The sequence below is a fragment of the Schistocerca nitens genome, chromosome 1, assembly GCF_023898315.1.
Source record: "Schistocerca nitens isolate TAMUIC-IGC-003100 chromosome 1, iqSchNite1.1, whole genome shotgun sequence".
Taxonomy (NCBI): domain Eukaryota; kingdom Metazoa; phylum Arthropoda; class Insecta; order Orthoptera; family Acrididae; genus Schistocerca; species Schistocerca nitens.
In genome coordinates this window covers 34,585,392-34,607,926 of record NC_064614.1, presented here as the reverse complement: position 1 = coordinate 34,607,926, position 22,535 = coordinate 34,585,392, and the positions used below count along the sequence as shown (strand labels likewise).

Below are 22,535 nucleotides of genomic sequence, written 5' to 3'. Positions count from 1 at the left end.
GTATTTCGTCATTAAAGACGAAGAAGAAACCTGAATTTACCCATTAAAGACGAAGTAATCGGAGAATCATAAGCACGCAACTTATAGTTCCTTTCTCGTTTATTTGCGACGGATTTTTTTTTTTTTTTTACGTGCGTGCGTGCGATGCACCAATTGCGACGGATTATACGTTGCTGCTGCTGCAATGCCATTTCTTTTATAATTTTTGTTCAACTACCTCTTTACAGCGGTAGACCTTCGCACGTAAACTCCTGACTGCAGCTACTTACGAGATCACAGAAAAGCAGTGTTGACGAAACTGTAACCTCATAGCTACACGCCGGAGGCCGCTATAAGTAAAATTTGCTGAAAATTGTCTATGTACTTTAAAGAAATGATTCGGAAATGGATGTCACTCGTACTTTAAACATGAGGTTCAAATTTAAACCTTCAATAGATCTTTATTGCCGTTAAGCAAGATCATCAGCCCACATTTACGAAAATTACTAAAGTTTCTGCTCACAGTTATCACCATACCTAAAACAGCCAGAACTTTTACCTTCCCAAATTCCGAAACCAATTACTTGTAAAATAGTCAATGATCGGCCAATTACTTCTGCACACGATATTCAGTAGTTGTCTTTAGTTAAAGTTTATGCTCGCCATAAAATGCTCAGTAAGAATATACTCAGTACCGCCACGCTATATAATTCAAAGTTCACTCGCGATTTTCCTCGGAACGAATTTTCACAACACTCTAGAGTTTTCATAAACAGTTTCTGGTCACTACCAGATACCATTAACACTGGACCATAACGCGGAAGTCATCCCAAGACTTCATCTTACACATAATGCGAAAAGACACATCCAGCATAACCGCCTCCAAACAAAGCTAGCTCGCGACACCCCTCACTCTCCCACACTCAAAACTATATCTCCTCGCTAGGCGGGCAACCCTCTCGCTTCTCATTGGCTGTCAGCACTTACGACCAATGAGAAATCAGTTCTAGGGCGTGGCTCGCGCCAAAATCTAGCAAGCACCAACCACTTCTCTAGGCTCATTGACGTCATCAAATTAAGTAACACAAAACTCTCTAATTAAATAAACAAAACAAAGTGAACTATAAGCTTTACTCTACATCTGGAAATTTATTATGAAGTCACGAATGTTCTGGCTGTCTTATACATAAGCATACATACTGGACATCCGACATTCACTAGTAGGGGAACCACTAGTGGATTCGTTCCCACGTAACAGAGTTGGAACACTTGCCAGTTCCTGTAGGGAATTACATGAATGATTTCTAATAATGCCGAACGTCCCACATACTCTCACGCACGCATTCTCATTCACACGCCCCCTAACACACAATACACATATTTACTTTGAATTCTTAAAATTATTATTATAGAAGAGTCACAGAGGTTTTCTGAAACTAAAAACTTTCCAAATTTATATATGAACACTGAAAGTGTTATCAGATCATCGTACATAGTCACTGAAGGTGAACTATTACACCACTGTATTCATTTAAATTCTTGACTGTCGGAAAATTACGGCTTTTTTTTTTTTTTTTGGAATTTTACTAACTTCCAATATACAACTATTTTTGATCTCAGACTTTGACATATTGTTTGTTTTCGCAACAGAAGGATGTACATCAAATATGACGTTCCTCAGGTTATTCCTTTATTAGTTATTAATATCTTTAGTTTCGTATAATGTAAGTGGCCTGCCAGCGCTCCTCCACTGCTTTCACACGCGCAGCTGCAACAGATGGTCGTGACGTCAGTCTGCAGGACACAACTCGTATGTTACTGAGCGTATAATACTCTACCGGCTTACATTGCAGCCCACATACATTCTGAGGTAAAGCTCTTTGTCATGCCCCGTCAATACGAGAAATAAGCAACTAAATCTACTGGCTACAGAAGGCATCAATAGTGGAAAGATGTCCTTATGAAATGTATTTAAACACTACCAAATACCATACAGAATACTGAAATGGAGAATGGAAAACAAAAATTTGACCAAGGGTCTATCAGGCCCTGTACGTAAGAATATTATAATAAAATCAACAGTGGCGCCAACTTCTCTATTACGATAGAAGCTGGTATTTTACTAAGAAGGAAATACTAACTGTAATTCATTTTGGAAATTTCTTGAGGACACCTTGGCAATGAAAATGAGAACAGAATTGTGAACTATATCCGACGACTGTACGGTGCTGTATATCCACAATCGCCAAAACCTGTTCAGCGGTTAGTGTTTTCATTTGGAAGAAAATTGGAATATGTAACAAATTAAATAAGGTAAGTATGAAGGCCGACTATGAATGGTCGAATCTATTCTTGCAAAGGCATCCCACTGCTGTTGTAAGGAATGTCCAGGATATGTCCTGCAAGAGGGTTGAATTTGTCGAAAAACTCTGAGAACTGTATTTCCCTCTTGTTACACACCTGTCAGGCGAAAAAGTTGTTTAAGCAGCCAGAGAAAATATGTAACATGGATGAGTGTTGACTTCAGCTGAACAATGAACATGGAAAACTTGTTGCAGTCAACGGTTTAAAGACGTCCAACACGAAACGTCAGTCCAAAAAAAGATGAAACAATATCCCGAGTTGCTTGCTGCAACGCCAAATGGAAATTCCTGAATTCAGCGACGTATGCCTCCAACTTCCTTCGTCGCAATGAGTAATAGGTCTGCTTATGTAAATACGGATAGGATTATGAACTGCTTGAATAATCGCATTTTTCCTAGGAAGGAATCTGGCAAAGTATTGCTAATTCTGTGTGTGCACATCACATCGTTTTGATGTCAATCTTCATGGTTCAAAATGGTTCAAATGGCTCTGAGCACTATGGGACTTAACATCTATGGTCATCAGTCCCCTAGAACTTAGAACTACTTAAACCTAACTAACCTAAGGACATCACACACATCCATGCCCGAGGCAGGATTCGAACCTGCGACCGTAGCAATCGCGCGGCTCCGGACTGAGCGCCTAGAACAGCTAGACCACCGCGGCCGGCAATCTTCTTGGTCTTGCAGCTGACAATGAGGTTATTCTCCTCTGCTTTAATAGTCATACTATGCAATAGTTACAACCCCTAGATCTGACCTCGTTGAATCCCTTAAAAACATTTTGATAACAAGCTGGCAACAGCTGAGTCCACGACCATCCAGGTCACAAAGTTACTCGTCTGCAGTTTGGGCGATTGTTGACAGCTGCATGCAATTGTGCAGCAATACCGAACAACGGTACCTCTGGACTTTTGCCATCCGAAATCTCAGACCACGCATTAGCATTATCTGACAGAGCGAATTGTAATACACTCCTGGAAATTGAAATAAGAACACCGTGAATTCATTGTCCCCGGAAGGGGAAACTTTATTGACACATTCCTGGGGTCAGATACATCACATGATCACACTGACAGAACCACAGGCACATAGACACAGGCAACAGAGCATGCACAATGTCGGCACTAGTACAGTGTATATCCACCTTTCGCAGCAATGCAGGCTGCTATTCTCCCATGGAGACGATCGTAGAGATGCTGGATGTAGTCCTGTGGAACGGCTTGCCATGCCATTTCCACCTGGCGCCTCAGTTGGACCAGCGTTCGTGCTGGACGTGCAGACCGCGTGAGACGACGCTTCATCCAGTCCCAAACATGCTCAATGGGGGACAGATCCGGAGATCTTGCTGGCCAGGGTAGTTGACTTACACCTTCTAGAGCACGTTGGGTGGCACGGGATACATGCGGACGTGCATTGTCCTGTTGGAACAGCAAGTTCCCTTGCCGGTCTAGGAATGGTAGAACGATGGGTTCGATGACGGTTTGGATGTACCGTGCACTATTCAGTGTCCCCTCGACGATCACCAGTGGTGTACGGCCAGTGTAGGAGATCGCTCCCCACACCATGATGCCGGGTGTTGGCCCTGTGTGCCTCGGTCGTATGCAGTCCTGATTGTGGCGCTCACCTGCACGGCGCCAAACACGCATACGACCATCATTGGCACCAAGGCAGAAGCGACTCTCATCGCTGAAGACGACACGTCTCCATTCGTCCCTCCATTCACGCCTGTCGCGACACCACTGGAGGCGGGCTGCACGATGTTGGGGCGTGAGCGGAAGACGGCCTAACGGTGTGCGGGACCGTAGCCCAGCTTCATGGAGACGGTTGCGAATGGTCCCCGCCGATACCCCAGGAGCAACAGTGTCCCTAATTTGCTGGGAAGTGGCGGTGCGGTCCCCTACGGCACTGCGTAGGATCCTACAGTCTTGGCGTGCATCCGTGCGTCGCTGCGGTCCGGTCCCAGGTCGACGGGCACGTGCACCTTCCGCCGACCACTGGCGACAACATCGATGTACTGTGGAGACCTCACGCCCCACGTGTTGAGCAATTCGGCGGTACGTCCACCCGGCCTCCCGCATGCCCACTATACGCCCTCGCTCAAAGTCCGTCAACTGCACATACGGTTCACGTCCACGCTGTCGCGGCATGCTACCAGTGTTAAAGACTGCGATGGAGCTCCGTATGCCACGGCAAACTGGCTGACACTGACGGCGGCGGTGCACAAATGCTGCGCAGCTAGCGTCATTCGACGGCCAACACCGCGGTTCCTGGTGTGTCCGCTGTGCCGTGCGTGTGATCATTGCTTGTACAGCCCTCTCGCAGTGTCCGGAGCAAGTATGGTGGGTCTGACACACCGGTGTCAATGTGTTCTTTTTTCCATTTCCAGGAGTGTACAATTGACATACAGTTGGAACACAAACATGTACTGTAGAGCAATCTAGTGGTCCTGCTGTACTATTCACAAGCCGTGTTTCAATGGCTACTCCTGCACCAGCGCTACCCACACCCGAAGCAGCGTCAGCTATACAGGGTGGTCCATTGATCGTGACCGGGCCAAATATCTCACTAAATAAGCGTCAAACGAAAAACTACAAAGAACGAAACATGTCTAGCTTAAAGGGGGAAACCAGATGGCGCTATGGTTGGCCCGCTAGATGGCGCTGCCATAGGTCAAACGGATATCAAATGCATTTTTAAAAATAAAAACCCCCATTTTTTATTACATATTCGTGTAGTACGTAATTAAATATGAATGTTTTAGTTGGACCACTTTTTTCGCTTTGTGACAGATGACGCTGTAGTAGTCACAAACATACGGCTCACAATTTTAGACGAACAGTTGGTAACAGGTAGGGTTTTAAAATTACGTAAATACAGAACGTAGGTACGTTTGAACATTTTATTTCGGTTGTTCCAATGTGATACATGCACCTTTGTGAACTTATCATTCCTGAGAACGCATGCTGTTACAGCGTGATTACCTGTAAATACCACATTAATGCAATAAATGCTCAAAATGATGTCCGTCAACCTCAATGCATTTGGCAATACGTGTAACGACATTCCTCTCAACAGCGAGTAGTTCGCCTTCCGTAATGTTCGCACATGCATTGACAATGCGCTGGCGCATGTTGTCAGGCGTTGTCGGTGGATCACATTAGCAAATATCCTTCAACTTTCCCCACATAAAGAAATCCGGGGACGTCAGATCGGGTGAATGTGACATGGTATGGTGCTTCGACGACCAATCCACCTGTCATGAAATATGCTATTGAATACCGCTTCAACCTCACGCGAGCTATGTGCCGGACATCCATCATGTTGGAAGTACATCGCCATTCTCTCATGCAGTGAAACATCTTCTACTAACATCGGTAGAACATTACCTAGGAAATCAGCATACATTGCACCATTTAGATTGCCATCGATAACATGGGGGCCAATTATCCTTCCTCCCATGATGCTGCGACATACATTAACCAGCCAAGGTCGCTGATGTTCCACTTGTCGCAGCCATCGTGGATTTTCCGTCGCTCAATAGTGCATATTATGCCGGTTTACGTTACCGCTATTGGTGAATGACGCTTCATCGCTAAATAGAACGCGTGCAAAAAAATCTGTCATCGTCCCGTAATTTCTCTTGGGCCCAGTGGCAGAACTGTACACGACGTTCAAAGTCGTCGTCATGCAATTCCTGGTGCATAGACATTTAGTACGGGTGCAATCGATGTTGATGTAGCATTCTCAACACCGACGTTTTTGAGATTCCCGATTCTCGCGCAATTTGTCTGCTACTGATGTGCGGATTAGCCGCGACAGCAGCTAAAACACCTACGTGGGCATCATCATTTGTTGCAGGTCGTGGTTGACGTTTCACATGTAGCTGAACACTTCCTGTTTCTTTAAATAAGGTAACTATCCGGCGAACGCTCCGGACACTTGGATGATGGCGTTGGATACCGAGCAGCATACATATCACACGCCTGTTGGGCATTTTGATCACAATAGCCATAAATCAACACGATATCGACCTTTTCCGCTATTGGTAAACGGGTAATGTATCACGAAGCAAATATCGTTCTCACTGCGGAATGTTACGTGATACCACGTACTTATACGTTTATGACTATTACAGCGCCATCTATCAGAAAGCGAAAAAAGTGGTCCAACTAAAACATTCATATTTCTTTACGTACTACACGAATATGTAATAAAAAATGGGGGTTCCTATTTAAAAAAACGCAGCCGATATCCGTTTGACCTATGGCAGCGCCATCTAGCGGGCCAACCATAGCGCCATCTGGTTTCCCCCTTCAAGCAAGACGAGTTTCGTTTTTTGTAGTTTTTTCGTTTGATGCTTATTTCGTGAGATATTTGGCCTGGTCACTATCAATGGACCACCCTGTATACAGTGCAGGACATCCGGAAGTCGTGGAGAACAATCTATTAATTGAAACTTCCTGGCAGTTTAAAACTGTGTGCCGGACCGAGACTCGAACTCGGCGAAAGGCAAAGGTCCTGAGATCGAGTCTCGGTCCGGCACACAGTTTTAATCTGCCAGCAAGTTTTGTATCAGGGCACACTCCGCTGCAGAGTGAAAATCTCATTCGGGAATCTATTAATTTCTCGTCTGACATATCCTGTTTCTTAAGCCTTAGAATCCAGGCTAACCAAAACGAAAACGCAAATTTCGGAGTTTCTCGGTCCAATAAGAGCGCAGTTAGAGACAAACCACAAAAGAACGAATCAAAACGTTGTATTCTGCAAAGGAAGGAGTTGACTCCACCAATCAGTTCATCTTAATGTAACGAGGAAACTTTTGACACAAATGGAAAGAATGAGAGGGCCGACAATGTTTTTCTAGCCTGTAAGGTCTCCTTTTATGACAAAAAGTACCGAAGTGTGTCTGGATTCATTGGATTTAAGAAGTGGCCGAAGGATTGTGGGAACGACAGTAACTACTGCAGTATTTGTAAAACGAAACAGATAACACTGAATGACAAATGAAAGCTTTAATCTAGCAACTGCTGACTGTCAGAGTATTTTGTCTGTGATTTTCATAATCAAAATAAATTAGTTTTGTTCTGTCAGACTTAATTGATTCACAAATTTTGTTTCTTTCACAGCTGCATCTTCCCCCAGAACAGGTGATATCCGTACGGTGCTTTCAATATTAATTTGTATATATTATTTATTAAAATATTTATTGTTTATATTTTCAGTGTAGTTAAATGCAGGATCATACTTTAATTCAAAAGGAATTTCAAGCTTTTTGGAACTATGGGTCAACCGTTGTAGAAGAAAATTCCTTAACTGCCGCATCTCCCCTCGACTTACCTTATAAAAACTGTAGCTCAAAGCTAAAAATATTGTTGTATTTTGTAGGAACTTGTTGAATAGTTTTTAGACGGGTTTCGTTGAGAGTTAGCTTTGTTGACATAGGGGATTGCCTGTAAGGACGTCAGCGGGCACTTTACCCGTTGTTTGCTTGCAGAAGCGACAGGAGGGATGCCGCCGCGGTTGACGCAGCGCTCCAGCACGTCACTCACGGCGGAGCAGGGCCGTGACGTCACGTTGAGCTGCACTGCGCAGGGAAACCCGCCGCCCACCTTCACGTGAGTACACACACGCACACACACACACACACACACACACACACACTGCCGGCCAAGTAGCCTCTACTCCGCTTCAGGCCAAGCAGGATGTCACCAGCCTCAGGCAGATACACACAGAGGGCTCTGTGACGTCACAAGGACGCGGTGTACCGTCCTGCAGCAACTCGGCGTCAAGTCTTGTCGACGGCGCACATTCAGTGTGAACACAAACCTATGATTTTCTCCTTTACGCTACTCTGCGAAAAGCAACTGAGAGGAGTATCAAAGATATGTCCGGAGTTATTAAGGTCTGAATGTTGTCATTCTCTCTCTCTCTCCCTCTCTCTCTGTCTATCTATCTATCTCTAACTCTCACTGATCATCTTCGAATGCTCGTGGGAATACAGATGCCATAAAAGACAGTAATCGCTTCAGATATTATCGAAATCACATTCCGTTGCATAACTTACATACATAAAAAACTTGTTTTTTTAAATTATGTAGAATACAGTGTGTTAACCTCATACTGGAAGTTAATTTATATGGTAATCAGTTCGTTAAACACACTAATTAAATGGTCATTGATTAATTATATTACTCAGCTTGGTACTCGAATCTACATTCATTATATTCATCGATTGTAAGCAAGTGCATTTGAATGTAACATTTGAAATCAATATCAAATAAACGTGTTAGGTATGCCAGATACTGCGAAAGTGCATTAGGTACATTATAATTGGTTTTATTGGTACAAAATTTATCTGTTTAGGCCTGATTCTTTGGACTTACACTTTACAAATCTAACTTCGAAACAATTAATATCGTCATACGCTAAGGTAAAAAAAAAGCAATAATATTCCTGGTGTGTTGATAATGATCTCCGAGTCGCTTTGCTGGATACAAATTCATAATAGCTGGGTAACGTTTATAGGAGTGTTCTGTATGGATGTTGTTCCCAGGCAGCTATTCGTCAGTCAGATCAGACACTATCACTGAGTTGCCATTAGGCACCCATTTCCTGCATTTGTGGCACACTCTCTGCAACTGCGGAACCCCCTGCCCTTGCCTAATCAGTGTGTCAGAAGCAGTGTTTCAGCTACCATCTTATTTACCTTCTGCATTTACTTGCATCAGGGTCGCCAGTATCACCTAAGTACTAGTGCCCCTTAATGCTGAGGCTATTAGCTACTAGTAAATATCATAGACCACTAAATCTTATTTGTCACAGGTTCAACTGATCTGTTAATAGATTCCATCGAGATATATGAGAATTCTGTGTGAGAGCGAGTACTCATCAGCGACATACAGACACAAACGGAAAAAAGATAACAAAAGAGCGTATCGTACATTCAAATAAACAATCCCTTCCGTGTCCCATTCACACCAGAGGATTTCAGGAATGAGGCCATTCATCCATATTTCAGCCTGATATCCGAAATACTTTATCTTACGTACTCTTGTGTGCCCCATTTACTATCGAAACGGAAAATCCTTCTCACTGATATTCTCTATTATAGTGCATAATCGCAACCTACTTCATCTTAAACTCCATTCTCCTTCCACACTATCGAACTACAAAACACTTCACACCTTCTCACTACTTTCGTGTCAGTACGTCCAACCTCTCTAGCTCAGCTGCTACCGTCCCCCTGCCAGCTGTTCACTAAGTGTGTGTTGGCACATCGTTGATCATGTATGACACTCCCTCCCTCTGCCAATCATTAGACCTATTTGTCCCAGTGTTGACACTGGAAATTTTGAACCATTACTATTGCACAAATTGCAAAGTTTAGTGCAGGGGTGTACAGATTTGCTAGTACCGCGGGCCAAAGACGCCTCACTGTCACTACGTAAGGGATATCAGTAATACATAAAAAATAAAAGTAAAAAACTGCAGTGTTATGCAAGTGCACAAATTCAAAAATACGTGCCGTTGGAGACAAATTGTTGGGATACCGCGCCCATTGTCATCTAAAATGGCGTTACTCAAAAGAGCTAAGTTGCGCAGGGGTCCTCTATTTGCTTTACGGCAGGGAATGGAAGATGTGTATTAAATAAGATTACGAGGAGGTACCCAGAGGGAGGGGCCGCATGCGATCCGCCGTCTTTGCACCACCTGTTTAGTGTGATTGTTTCACATTTTCTGCAACTTTAACATTATTATCCGTAGAGGAAAAAAAATTTAGTTCCCGCCCATGCATTTCTCATCCAAAGCGTTTCTTCTTATGAGCTTAGTCATCCTTCGTAAAAGTAATTATTCCGCACTCTAGGAGATGTATCAGCGCCTCAAGAATGGCAGTTTCAGTTGATGTATCTGGATTTATACTTCATTCGTGCAGTCATTGCATTACGAATGATTTTCAGTACTTGCTAATACCTTCTGTAATTCTGTCTCGCAACAATTAATAGTATCTAACTTTCTTAAACATTCCTGGCAGATAAAATTATTCATCTGTACAACATTAACGTAATAGTAAATATTTATCGTTGAAAATGTTTTACCATGTTGTTGTTGCGGTCTTCAGTCCTGAGACTGGTTTGATGCAGCTCTCCATGCTACTCTATCCTGTGCAAGCTTCTTCATCTCCCAGTACCTACTGCAACCTACATCCTTCTGAATCTGTTTACTGTACTCATCTCTTGGTCTCCCTCTATGATTTTTACCCTCCACGCTGCCCTCCAATACTAAATTGGTGATCCATTCATGCCTCAGAACATGTCCTACCAACCGGTCCCTTCTTCTAGTCAAGTTGTGCCACAAACTTCTCTTCTCCCCAATCCTATTCAATACCTCCTCATTAGTTATATGATCTACCCATCTAATCTTCAGCATTCTTCTATAGCACCACATTTCGAAAGCTTCTATTCTCTTCTTGTCCAAACTAGTTATCGTCCATGTTTCACTGCCATACATGGCTACGCTCCATACAAATACTTTCATAAACGACTTCCTGACACTTAAATCAATACTCGATGTAAACAAATTTCTCTTCTTCAGAAACGCTTTCCTTGCCATTGCCAGTCTGCATTTTATATTCTCTCTACTTCGACCATCATCAGTTATTTTGCTCCCCAAATAGCAAAACTCCTTTACTACTTTAAGTGTCTCATTTCTTAATCTAATTCCCTCAGCATCACCCGACTTAATTCGACTACATTCCATTATCCTCGTTTTGCTTTTGTTGATGTTCATCTTATATCCTCCTTTCATGTCACTGTCCATTCCGTTCAACTGCTCTTCCAAGTCTTTGCTGTCTCTGACAAAATTACAATGTCATCGTCGAACCTCAAAGCTTTTATTTCTTCTCCATGGATTTTAATACCTACTCCGGATTTTTCTTTTTTGTTTCCTTCACTGCTTGCTCAATATACAGATTGAATAACATAGGGGACAGGCTACAACCCTGTCTCACTCCCTTCCCAACCACTGCTTCCCTTTCGTGCCCCTCGACTCTTACAACTGCCATCTGATTTCTGTACAAATTGTAAGTAGCCTTTCGATCCCTGTATTTTACCCTTGCCACCTTCAGAATTTGAAAGAGAGTATTCCAGTCAACATTGTCAAAAGCTTTCTCTAAGTCTACAAATGCTAGAAACGTAGATTTGCCTTTCCTTAATCTAGCTTCTAAGATACGTCGTAGGGTCAGTATTGGCTCACGTGTTCCAACATTTCTACGGAATCCAAACTGATCTTCCCCGAGGACAGCTTCTACCAGTTTTTCCATTCGTCTGTAGAGAATACGCGTTAGTATTTTTCATCCGTGACTTATTAAACTGATTGTTCGGTAGTTTTCACATCTGTCAGCACCTGCTTTCTTTGGGATCGCAATTATTATATTCTTCTTGAAGTCTGTGGGTATTTCGCCTGCCTCATACATCTTACTCACAAGATGGTAGAGTTTTGTCAGGACTGGCTCTCCCAAGGCTATCAGTAGTTCTAATGGAATGTTGTCTACTCCCAGGGCCTTGTTTCGACTCAGGTCTTTCAGTGCTCTGTCAAACTCTTCAAGCAGTATCGTATCTCCCATTGCATCTTCATCTACATCCTCTTCCATTTCCATAATATTGTCCTCAAGTACATTGCCCTTGTATAGGCCCTCTATATACTCCCTCCACCTTTCTGCTTTCCCTTCTTTGCTTAGAACTGGGTTTCCATCTGAGCTCTTGATATTCATGCAAGTGGTTCTCTTTTCTCCAAAGGTCTCTTTAATTTTCCTGTAGGCAGTATCTATCTTACCCCTAGTGAGATAACCCTCTACATCCTTACATTCGCCCTCTAGCCATCTCTGCTTAACCATTTTGCACTTCCTGTCGATCTCGTTTTTGAGACGTTTGTATTCCTTTTTGCCTGCTTCATTTACTGCATTTTTATATTTTCTCCTTTCATCAATTAAATTCAGTACTTCTTCTGTTACCCAAGGATTTCTACTAGCCCTCGTCTTTTTACCTAGTAGGTCCTCTGATGCCTTCACTACTTCATCTCTCAAAGCTACCCATTCTTCTTCTACTGTATTTCTTTCCCCCATTTCTGTCAATTGTTCCCCTATGCTCTCTCTGAAACTCTGTACAAACTCTGGTTCTTTCAGTTTATCCAGGTCCCATCTCCTCAAATTCCCACCTTTTTGCAGTTTCTTCAGTTTTAATCTACAGATCATAACCAATTGATTGTGATCAGAGTCCACATCTGCCCCTGGAAATGTCTTACAGTTTAAAACCTGGTTCCTAAATATCTGTCTTACCATTATGTAATCTATCTGAAACCTGTCAGTGTCTCCAGGTTTCTTCCATGTATACAACCTTCTTTCATGATTCTTGAACCAAGTGTTAGCTATGATTAAGTTGTGCTCTGTGCAAAATTCTATCAGGCGGCTTCCTCTTTCATTTACCATATAGGTGGTCAAAATTAAATAGAGCAAAACAAAAATCACAGCGTAAGGGAAAATCAAGAAGTTTTTAACTTGATACATTTGGCGGTGATGCGGGCTAGACTGGTAGAGCTTCGACCTCACTACTACAACCATCATACGGGATTCACGCCCAGAAGTTCCTGGCAAACTGCTGCTATCTCGTGGCAGTTGTGAGAAGCTGCTGGGGCAGCCATTTTCCGGCAAGTCCCGGCAGTTAGCTGTTCTTATCAGCGTCCCGTCTGCGTGGTGCGTTATTGTTACTCGCTAATTTGCTGAACTTTGCTCCCATCACATTAACACTTGTTTTGCTAGAGCTAGAATTTCATAATGTTGCAGGGTACATTTTGAAGATTCCTTATAACCTGTGGAAATTTAAAAATCTGCTCACTGTTTCGTTTTATGGTTTAACTTGCGCCTGATACTCTGAAGTGGAAATTCCCCGGCCGTTAATTCTGCCACATATGAATCCTCTGTAAGCTTATCAAATTCTCGTACCTCCTCGACCTTTTTCGAAACATGCGTATGTCTAACTTGTTTCATTCTCCATCATTTCTCCATTGCTGCGATGTTGCAACAACCCCTCCACAATTTTACACTTACGCGCCTTTACTGTATAGTTACAATCCAACGTCAGCAGACGATCACCACCTAGGACCTGAAATCTGACATGAATCTTGACCACAGTTTTCAACCTTTCTCAACCCTCGTCTTCTCCTTCTTTTTCTTCTTCAGCACTATTGCACTTGATTAGCTTTGGCCTCCTCAACAATCTTCCTCCATACATCTCCCTTCTCTACTTTTCTCTTCCATCCTCGCATCTCCATCTTGGTAAGGTAAGCCGGCACAATATCTGTGGTCGGCCGACTCTTCTACCTTTCATTATATGTTTGGTCATGCTGTCCTAACCAGTGCATTCCTTGAGAATTAATAAATTATGTTTTCCTTGTTTAGATCGTCGTATTTTATCGATATACCTTATTCTCCATTTTCCTGTCTCTTTCATTGGATTTTCCTTTCAAATGCTCTTAGATCGTTCAGATCCGCTTCTGTCACCATCCGCATATTCGACCCATATGTAAAAACTGCTTGTACAAGGGAATAGTATAATCTTAACTTGGCTAATCTTGTAGTTAGATATTTTTTAAATACATGTAAGTTCTAAATAGGCTCTATTTCCTCCTTACATTCTTCCTCTAATACACTCATATTATTATCGCTTATTAAAAGGACACCTATGTAATTAAAGCAGCAGACAGTTTTAAAACATTTATTAGAATCCTTGGGTCATGCGATGTTCTTCTAGCCTTAGAAATGAACGTTATCACGTACTTTGTCTTGCTTTAGTTTACAGTAAAACCAATTTTTGCTCCTTTTGCTTCCTTGATTTCGCACATTTCTTTAAGGGTGTTCACATCTTTAGCAACAATTTCAATCTGAATCTATCTGACACTGTATCAGCACGGGAGCGATTTTCAATAGCGTGGACTCCAAAGAAACTTTCAAACGCCAAGATCGTTATTAAAGCTTTTATTAGATTCAGATAACCAGTTTTGGCAAGATTATGTTGCCATTTTTGTATATTATGCTCTATAACATTACATCATCTTACAGTACTGATGAAAAACATGACGCATTGTTATGAAGCATGAGATCTTCACCAGGTGCACCGTTGTTTTTTGCAATTTACGCCTCTTGCATTTTTGGTATTTTTGCTTCTTCCTTTTCCTATTTTCTTCTCTTGCATTATTGCACCCGCACACATGTTGCCAAGGTTATTTCGACTACCCAACAGAAGTATACTTGGGAAGCCCTTGTATGTCCTCCATTCAGTCCCGCGAAGTCCCCACCCCTCCCCCCCCCCCCACCCCACGTGATTTCCATATTTTTTCAGCCCTGAAGAAAGACATTCGCGGCCGACTATTTGCTTCGGCCAGAGAGGTGCACATCCAGCTACCATTATGGTTCTGCACGCAACCATAAACATATTTCCATGTAGGCACTGGCCAAGTTGCCTCACAGTGGGATAAATGCATTAACAAGTGTGGCGATAATTTTCGAAATAATAAAGTTTACTTACCTCTTCGCCCACCTGTATCGTTTTCATTTGACTACACGATATAGTTTCATTGCCAAAACACAATCGAACATTTTTGTTTTCACTCCTCAGAAAATTTCATTTTACCGCTTACGGAGAAATAATCACCAAGTTAGGAAACACTTCCGTTTTCTAGCAATAAAACGTAGTCTATGGTTCGGCTTCCCAGCAACATTTTCTATGGGTTGTTTTTTTTCGTAACTGCAGTCCCCAGATATTTAGTTGAATTTACAGTCTTCAGATTTGTATAATTTATCGTGTAACCAAAAAGCACAAAATTTTCATGTTCTGAGTATGCAAAAACAGAAACCCTACGGCAGAATGCTATGGTATACCATGTCTGACTGCTTCAAATTCTGAGTGCCTGTAGGTACGTGGACACGGAACTGATATTCTCTGAAGTTCTATATATGAGGGTTGTCCAGAAAGTAAGTTCCGATCGGTCGCGAAATGCAAACCTCCTTGAAAACCAGAAGCGTTTTACTTGCAACAGTTACGTACACCTTCCACCTACTTCTCTACATGGTCGCCGCTCCAGCGTCAAGTGTTCTCGTAGTTGTTGTATCAACTTTCCAATATCCTCGTCATAGGAAGCAGCCACCTGTGCTTTCGGCCATTTATCTCCACTGGTCTGCAGCTCGTTGTCTGTGGAAAAATTTTGTCTTCATAGTCAGCGGTCTTCATAGCCAGGTGGGTAGATCAAGTAACTAATGAGGAGGTATTGAATAGGATTGGGGAGAAGAGAAGTCTGTGGCACAACTTGACTAGAAGAAGGGATCGGTTGGTAGGACATGTTTTGAGGCATCAAGGGATCACAATTTTAGCATTGGAGGGCAGCGTGGAGGGTAAAAATCGTAGAGGGAGACCAAGAGATGAATACACTAAGCAGATTAAGAAGGATGTAGGTTGCAGTAGGTACTGGGAGATGGAGAAGCTTGCACAGGATAGAGTAGCATGGAGAGCTGCATCAAACCAGTCTCAGGACTGAAGACCACAACAACAACAAACAGCCAGCGGTTCTTGTGAGCAGAGATGAGACTCAGGGGGAGCCGACTACGGACTCTATTGTGGGTGATCAGACACTTCTCATCGGAAACGCTGCAGGAGCTTCTTCATTGCCCCTGCAGTGTGCGGCCGAGAATTGGCATGAGGAAGGAACTGCTCGACAGTTATGTTATGTGGGCTGCATGACACAGGCGAAATCTCTAACCAGGCCCTCATACTTGGCTGGAGACACTATTCCCTACGCATCTTTACCTGTTCACTATTAACTCAAAACTGAAAAGGGCGACGTGACACAATCGATGAACATACTAGAGACACTGCCCGTGCTACAGACGCAGGTTCGAATCCTGCCTCGGGCATGGATGTGTGTGATGTCCTTGGGTTAGTTAAGCTTAAGTAGTTCCAAGTTCTAGGGGACTGATGACCTCAGATGTTAAGTCCTAAAGTGCTCAGAGCCATTTGAACCATTTAGACCAGAGCTTCACAACATACGTGCTCGCGGAGCAAGCTGTGAGCAGCAAGGCGCGAGCACGGAGCAGCGCGAGCACGCTACCCCCACTACCGGACCAGAGCGGAGAGTGGGGAAAGTCACGTGGGGCACACAACAGCTGCCGCCAGTCGATGTAAATCCGCGGCCACCTGCAGGGATATCACTCACGAATTATTACTGCGACAAATGAAGCAAATAAAGGAGAATGTACACATGCCACATAATTTTATTAGCTTAGTGTATGCCTCTACATTCGCATTAATTTGTTAACTGTTACACAATAAAAGGTGTCACTGAAGTGTGGGATTCTCGGTTATCTTGTACTTTTTGCCCTTTACAATTGCGTCTATGTTCGGAGAAATTGTTCTTGTGCATCGTAGGTGCAGCGTGCAGTTTAAATTTCGATCAGACAATGCGTTTCTCAGGCACGTCTTGTTACATTTCATTGCAGAGAACAGTTGTTCACAAACATACGTGGAACCGAACATTGATATTATTGTAGCCGCCAGTTTGTGCAAACGAGGAAATCTATCCTGAGGGAAGTGTGTGTAGAATTCCAAAACGTTTTTCTTGTTCTGAAATTTGTCTCTGTATTCTCTGTCACACTGCAGGTCAATAATTTCTTGCTGCAGCTCAGGACGAATCTCTTAAATATTCGCTGAATATGGATAGAACAGTTCAAAATCACTGTCTAGTACTGTCAGATCTTGAAAGCGCTGATCAACTAAACTATGTGAATAACGTTCACAGTCTTGTGAACATCTTCCATGGATGATAATTTAGGAAAATGAGCTAGGTTTCCTGTTTCCACCTGACTCACCCAAAGTGTCAATTTCATTTTAAAAGCTCGTATTCGATCTATGAAATGAGTAATTAGCAGATCTTTACCTTGTAGTAAAATGTTCAAAGCATTCAGATGGCTAGTTAAATCTGCTAAGAACGCGAGATCACATTCAAACGTGCGCGCCCATTTCCCCTCCCTCCCTGCTCGCGAGCACGTGCCTGAGCAGACGCGAGTACTCGCGCTCAAAACCGGCCAGTTGTTAAGCCCTGATTTAGACACTGCCCAACACATCAGTGCAAAGCTTTAAACGATTTTGCCGGTGGTTTCCACTTCGCGACCGATCGGAACTTACTTTCTGGACAACCCTCGTATAATTTCATTGGCTAGAAATGTTTACTAGGAAGATCGACAGATGTAATTTTAGTCGCGTGAACTAAGCTTAATACGAGCACACAACCGGGAGCACGCAGGAGCACTATCTGGCGCACGGTGCGGGGTGATATGGCAGCCACATTTCCGGCACCTGGCAGTAACGGCAGCCGTTCATCGCCTGTGTTTACACCCCGATTGAGCAGACAGATAAGCGGCGCGTGGCTGGGGCCCAGATGTTAACGGCGCCGGTCGCGATAGCATTGCACTGCCAGCCCGGCACTTCGGCGCAGCCATTATATGTTGTGGGACAGCCGACACACAAGTGACCACAGCGTGGAGACAGCTCTGCCTCGGAATACGCTTTGCAAGATAAGGGCCGTGAGCAGCCAGCCACTCACGTTCAGGCTCAGACTGGACGTACATTCCGCTGCTGAGAAGACTGCGTACGACAGAACGCGGCAGCATGTCGGAAGTACAACGTGAACTGCTCTAGAGCAGAATCATAACGAGGCGATCCTGCGCCCCTGGCAGAATAGGCAACACTGCAACCCTCCTCGTTCCCCTTACCTTCCAATAAACCTATCCTTTAGTAGTTTTTCGGCAGGTTTAGCAATTTTTTTATTTTCCAAGTGGAGTTAATTTAAGTGAAGCATTATTGCTCCCGTGGTATTACTGCTCACCACAAAAGGTTTATTCTTCTGTTCTTCTATTTACACAGCAGGTCGCGCCAACCGAAACTTTGGAGCAGCAGAGTTACTAGCTGGAGGGTAATTCCATACATATTCTCTCCATCTTATCGGAAGCCCTTCGGTCAAACAGCATATCTGATTCACTACCAGCTCGCTGATCTTTGAGATCCCACAATGCCGTAACGAAGTAGCAGCAAAAGCTCCATTGTTGAACATGGGCGAGATGTGTAGGCCTCCAAGCACACTGTCGCCTTATAAACCTATTTGGCACACACGTTTCTTAGGTATTAGTCATTACTTTATGATACTACTTGGACTAATGATCCTGTGACAGCAGCATGCCTTTACAGCCGCAAAGCGAGGGAGGGAATCTTCTCGTAGGCAGAAGATAGGAATACAATGGGTAGGAGAGTTCACATTCCAAGTTAATTCTTAAAACATCTTTCTTTCTTGTTTTTCCTGTCAACTTTCTGGTCATTCTGTGCCTATGTCCTAGCTGGAGTTCACGGCCCTGTTCCAGAACAGGACAGAACGAGCCATTCTAACAATATCTTCGGGAGTACAATTTCATCACTATCGTAAATTGACAGTGTCTAGCAAGAAAATTAGGATTGTGTCAGTATATTCGCATTGTGAATGGACAGATCAAGATAAGATGGATAGTTTTTATGAGGCACTCAGTGATGTAGTTGTTAGAGTAAAGGACAAGGACAGTGTTCTGCTCATGGGTGATTTTAAACGCCAGGATTGGAAATCGAACAGAAGGGTATGAAAAGGTTATGGGTGAATTTGGAGAGGATATGGAGGCCAACAGGAACGGGAAACAACTCTTGGATTTCTGTGCCAGTATGGGCTTATAAATCACAAACTCCTTTTTTAAACATAAGAACATTCACCGGTATACTTGGGAAGGCAGGGGAACCAGATTGACTATATAATAACAGATCAGGAATTCAGGAAGGCTGTGAGGGACACACGTGTATTCAAGGGATTCTTTGATGACACTGATCATTATTTAATCTGCAGTGAAATAGGGATTGTGAGACCGAAAGTGCAGGAGGTCAGGTCCATATGTAGGAGGATAAGAATGGAGAAACTTCAGGATATGGAAATCAGGCACAAGTACATAACAGCGATCTCAGAAAGGTACTAGTTAGTTCAAAAATGGTTCAAACGGCTCTGAGCACTATGGGACTTAACATATATGGTCATCAGTCCCCTAGAACTTAGAACTACTTAAACCTAACTAACCTAAGGACAGCACACAACACCCAGCCATCACGAGGCAGAGAAAATCCCTGACCCCGCCGGGAATCGAACCCGGGAACCCGGGCGTGGGAAGCGAGAACGCTACCGCACGACCACGAGATGCGGGCTACTAGTTAGTTGAATGTAGTCAATTACAGTCATTGGAAAAGGAATGGACAAGGTACAGGAACACAGTACTAGAAGTGGCTAAAAAATGTCTTGGAACAGTAGTGTGTAAAAGTAGGATGAAGCAAATAGCTTGGTGGAATGACACAGTCAAGGCAGCCTGTAAAAGGAAAAAGAAGGCGTATCAAAAATGGCTACATACTAGAACTCAGGTAGATAGAGAAAGTTATGTTGAATAAAGAAACAAAGCCAAACAGATAATTGCAGCGTCCAAGAAGAAATCTCGGGAAGACTTTGGAAACAGGTTGGAGACTACGGGTCAAGCTGCTGGAAAACTATTCTGGAGTGTAATTAGCAGTCTTCGAAAGGGAGGTAAGAAGGAAATGACAAGTATTTTGGACAGGTCAGGAAAACTGCTGGTGAATCCTGTGGATGCCTTGGGCAGATGGAGGGAATATTTTGAAGAGTTGCTCAATGTAGGTGAAAATGCAATCAGTAATGTTTCAGATTTCGAGGTAGAATGGGATAGGAATGATGATGGAAATAGGATCACATTTGAGGAAGTGGAGAAAATGGTCAATAGATTGCAGTGCAATAAAGCAGCTGGGGTGGATGAAATTAAGTCGGAACTCATCAAATACAGTGGAATGTCAGGTCTTAAATGGCTACACAGGATAATTGAAATGGCCTGGGAGGCGGGACAGGTTACATCAAACTGGACAAAAGCAGTAATCACACCAGTCTTTAAACACGGAAACAGAAAAGATTGTAACAACTACAGAGGTATCTCTTTAATCAGCGTAGTGGGTAAAATCTTCTCAGGTATTGTTGAAAGGAAAGTGCGAGTATTAGTTGAGGACCAATTGGATGAAAATCAGTGTGGGTTTAGGCCTCTTAGAGGTTGTCAGGACCAGATCTTTAGCTTACGGCAAATAATGGAGAAGTGTTATGAGTGGAACAGGGAATTGTATCTATGCTTTATAGATCTAGAAAAGGCATATGTCCGGCTTCCTAGGAGGAAGTTATTGTCTGTTCTACGAGATTATGGAATAGGAGGCAAACCTTTGCAAGCAATTAAAGGTCTTTACATGGATAGTCAGGCAGCAGTTAGAGTTGACGGTAAATTGAGTTCATGGTTCAGAGTAGTTTCAGGGGTAATACAAGGCTGCAACCTGTCTCCACTGGTGTTCATATTATTTATGGATCATATGTTCAAAACAATAGACTGTCTGGGTGATATTAAGATACGTGAACACAAAATAAGCAGTCTTGCATATGCGGATGACTTAGTTGTGATGGCAGATTTGATTGAAAGTTTGCAAAGTAATATTTCAGAGCTAGATCAGAAATGTAAGGACTATGGTATGAAGATTAGCATCTCCAAAACGAAAGTAATGTCAGTGGGAAAGAAATATAAACCGGTTGAGTGTCAAATAGGAGGAACAAAGTTAGAACAGGTGGACGGTTTCAAGTACTTAGGATGCTTATTCTCACAGGATGGCAATATAGTGAAAGAACTGGAAGCGAGGTGTAGCAAAGCTAATGCAGTGAGCGCTTAGCTACGATCTACTCTCTTCTGCAAGAAGGAAGTCAGTACCAAGACTAAGTTATCTGTGCACCGTTCAATCTTTCGACCAACTTTGTTGTATGGGAGCGAAAGCTGGGTGGATTCAGGTTACCTTATCAACAAGGTTGAGGTTACGGATATGAAAGTAGCTAGGATGATTGCAGGTGCTAGTAGATGGGAACAGTGACAGGAGGGTGTCCACAATGAGGAAATCAAAGAAAAACTGGGAATGAACTCTATAGATGTAGCAGTCAGGGCGAACAGGCTTAGATGGTGGGGTCATGTTACACGCTTGGGAGAAGCAAGGTTACCCAAGAGACTCATTGTTTCAGCAGTAGAGGGTAGGAGGAGTCGGGGCAGACCAAGGAGAAGTTACCTGGATTCTGTTAAGAATGATTTTGAAGTAATAGGCTAGGCTTAACATCAGAAGAGGCATCAATGTTAGCAGTTAATAGAGGATCATGGAGGAATTTTATAAGGGGGGCTATGCTCCAGACTGAACACTGAAAAGCATAATCAGTCTTAAATGATGATGATGATGATTATGATGATGATGATGTAAATTGACGAACTCGAACAACATAAATACACTGCCTCGAAATAAAAGTGAAGTACCCGAAAGACATCGTCGGATAGCAATGTAACTTAGTACACGTATGCACCATCGGTGGGGATGTAAATTAGTAGAGTTGTAGTTAACTGTGACAGGTATAACGACCACCATCAGAATGTATTAGTGTTGTTCATGTTTGTTGTTACGCTGCTATCTGTCCAGTAGCACGTCACCTCAATACAACTGCGCCAGTATTATAGTGTCGGACTAACACAGAATGCAAGTACAATAACTGTTGTTTTCGGAACACTCGAACGTAAAGTAGAACTGTGGTATAACTGAAAACAAATAGCACTTTCTGGAACAGGTAACTAAGTCCGCAACTTGATATACAGTACAAGTCTGATAGTTCATCTTACAAGTCCGCATCTATAAGTTACAAGAGCTGTTTGGAGAGTAAGGTCCAATGAAGCACGACATGGAAACTCCACTGAAAACCCGATGAAGCTTTCCACAAATGTGTTGGGCAGTACCTCAAGTATGCTCGTCGATCGCGTCACGTCGATATTCAGTTTAGAGCGCAGTAACCACGTAAAGGTGCCTAAATGAATAGTGTCTCCCTCCAAGTATGAGTACCTGGTCAGACGTCATGCAGACCAAATAAGATAAACTGCCGGATGGAAGGGCTGTGGTCACGAGGGCGCACGACCTCGTCGTAAACCAGATCTGCAGGCTGGATTCAAGTAGAGAAACCTCCACC

General features: G+C 43.1%; 1 protein-coding gene across 1 annotated transcript in view; it reads left to right on the top strand.

Annotated features, from left to right (window-relative positions):
- Positions 1 to 22,535, top strand: part of LOC126263646 (Down syndrome cell adhesion molecule-like protein Dscam2) — a 421,438-nt gene that overhangs the window by 97,922 nt on the left and 300,981 nt on the right. The window contains exon 4 of the mRNA XM_049960745.1: positions 7,840 to 7,960. Coding sequence (XP_049816702.1) covers positions 7,840 to 7,960 — 121 coding nt within the window. The remainder of the gene's footprint in view (positions 1 to 7,839; positions 7,961 to 22,535) is intronic.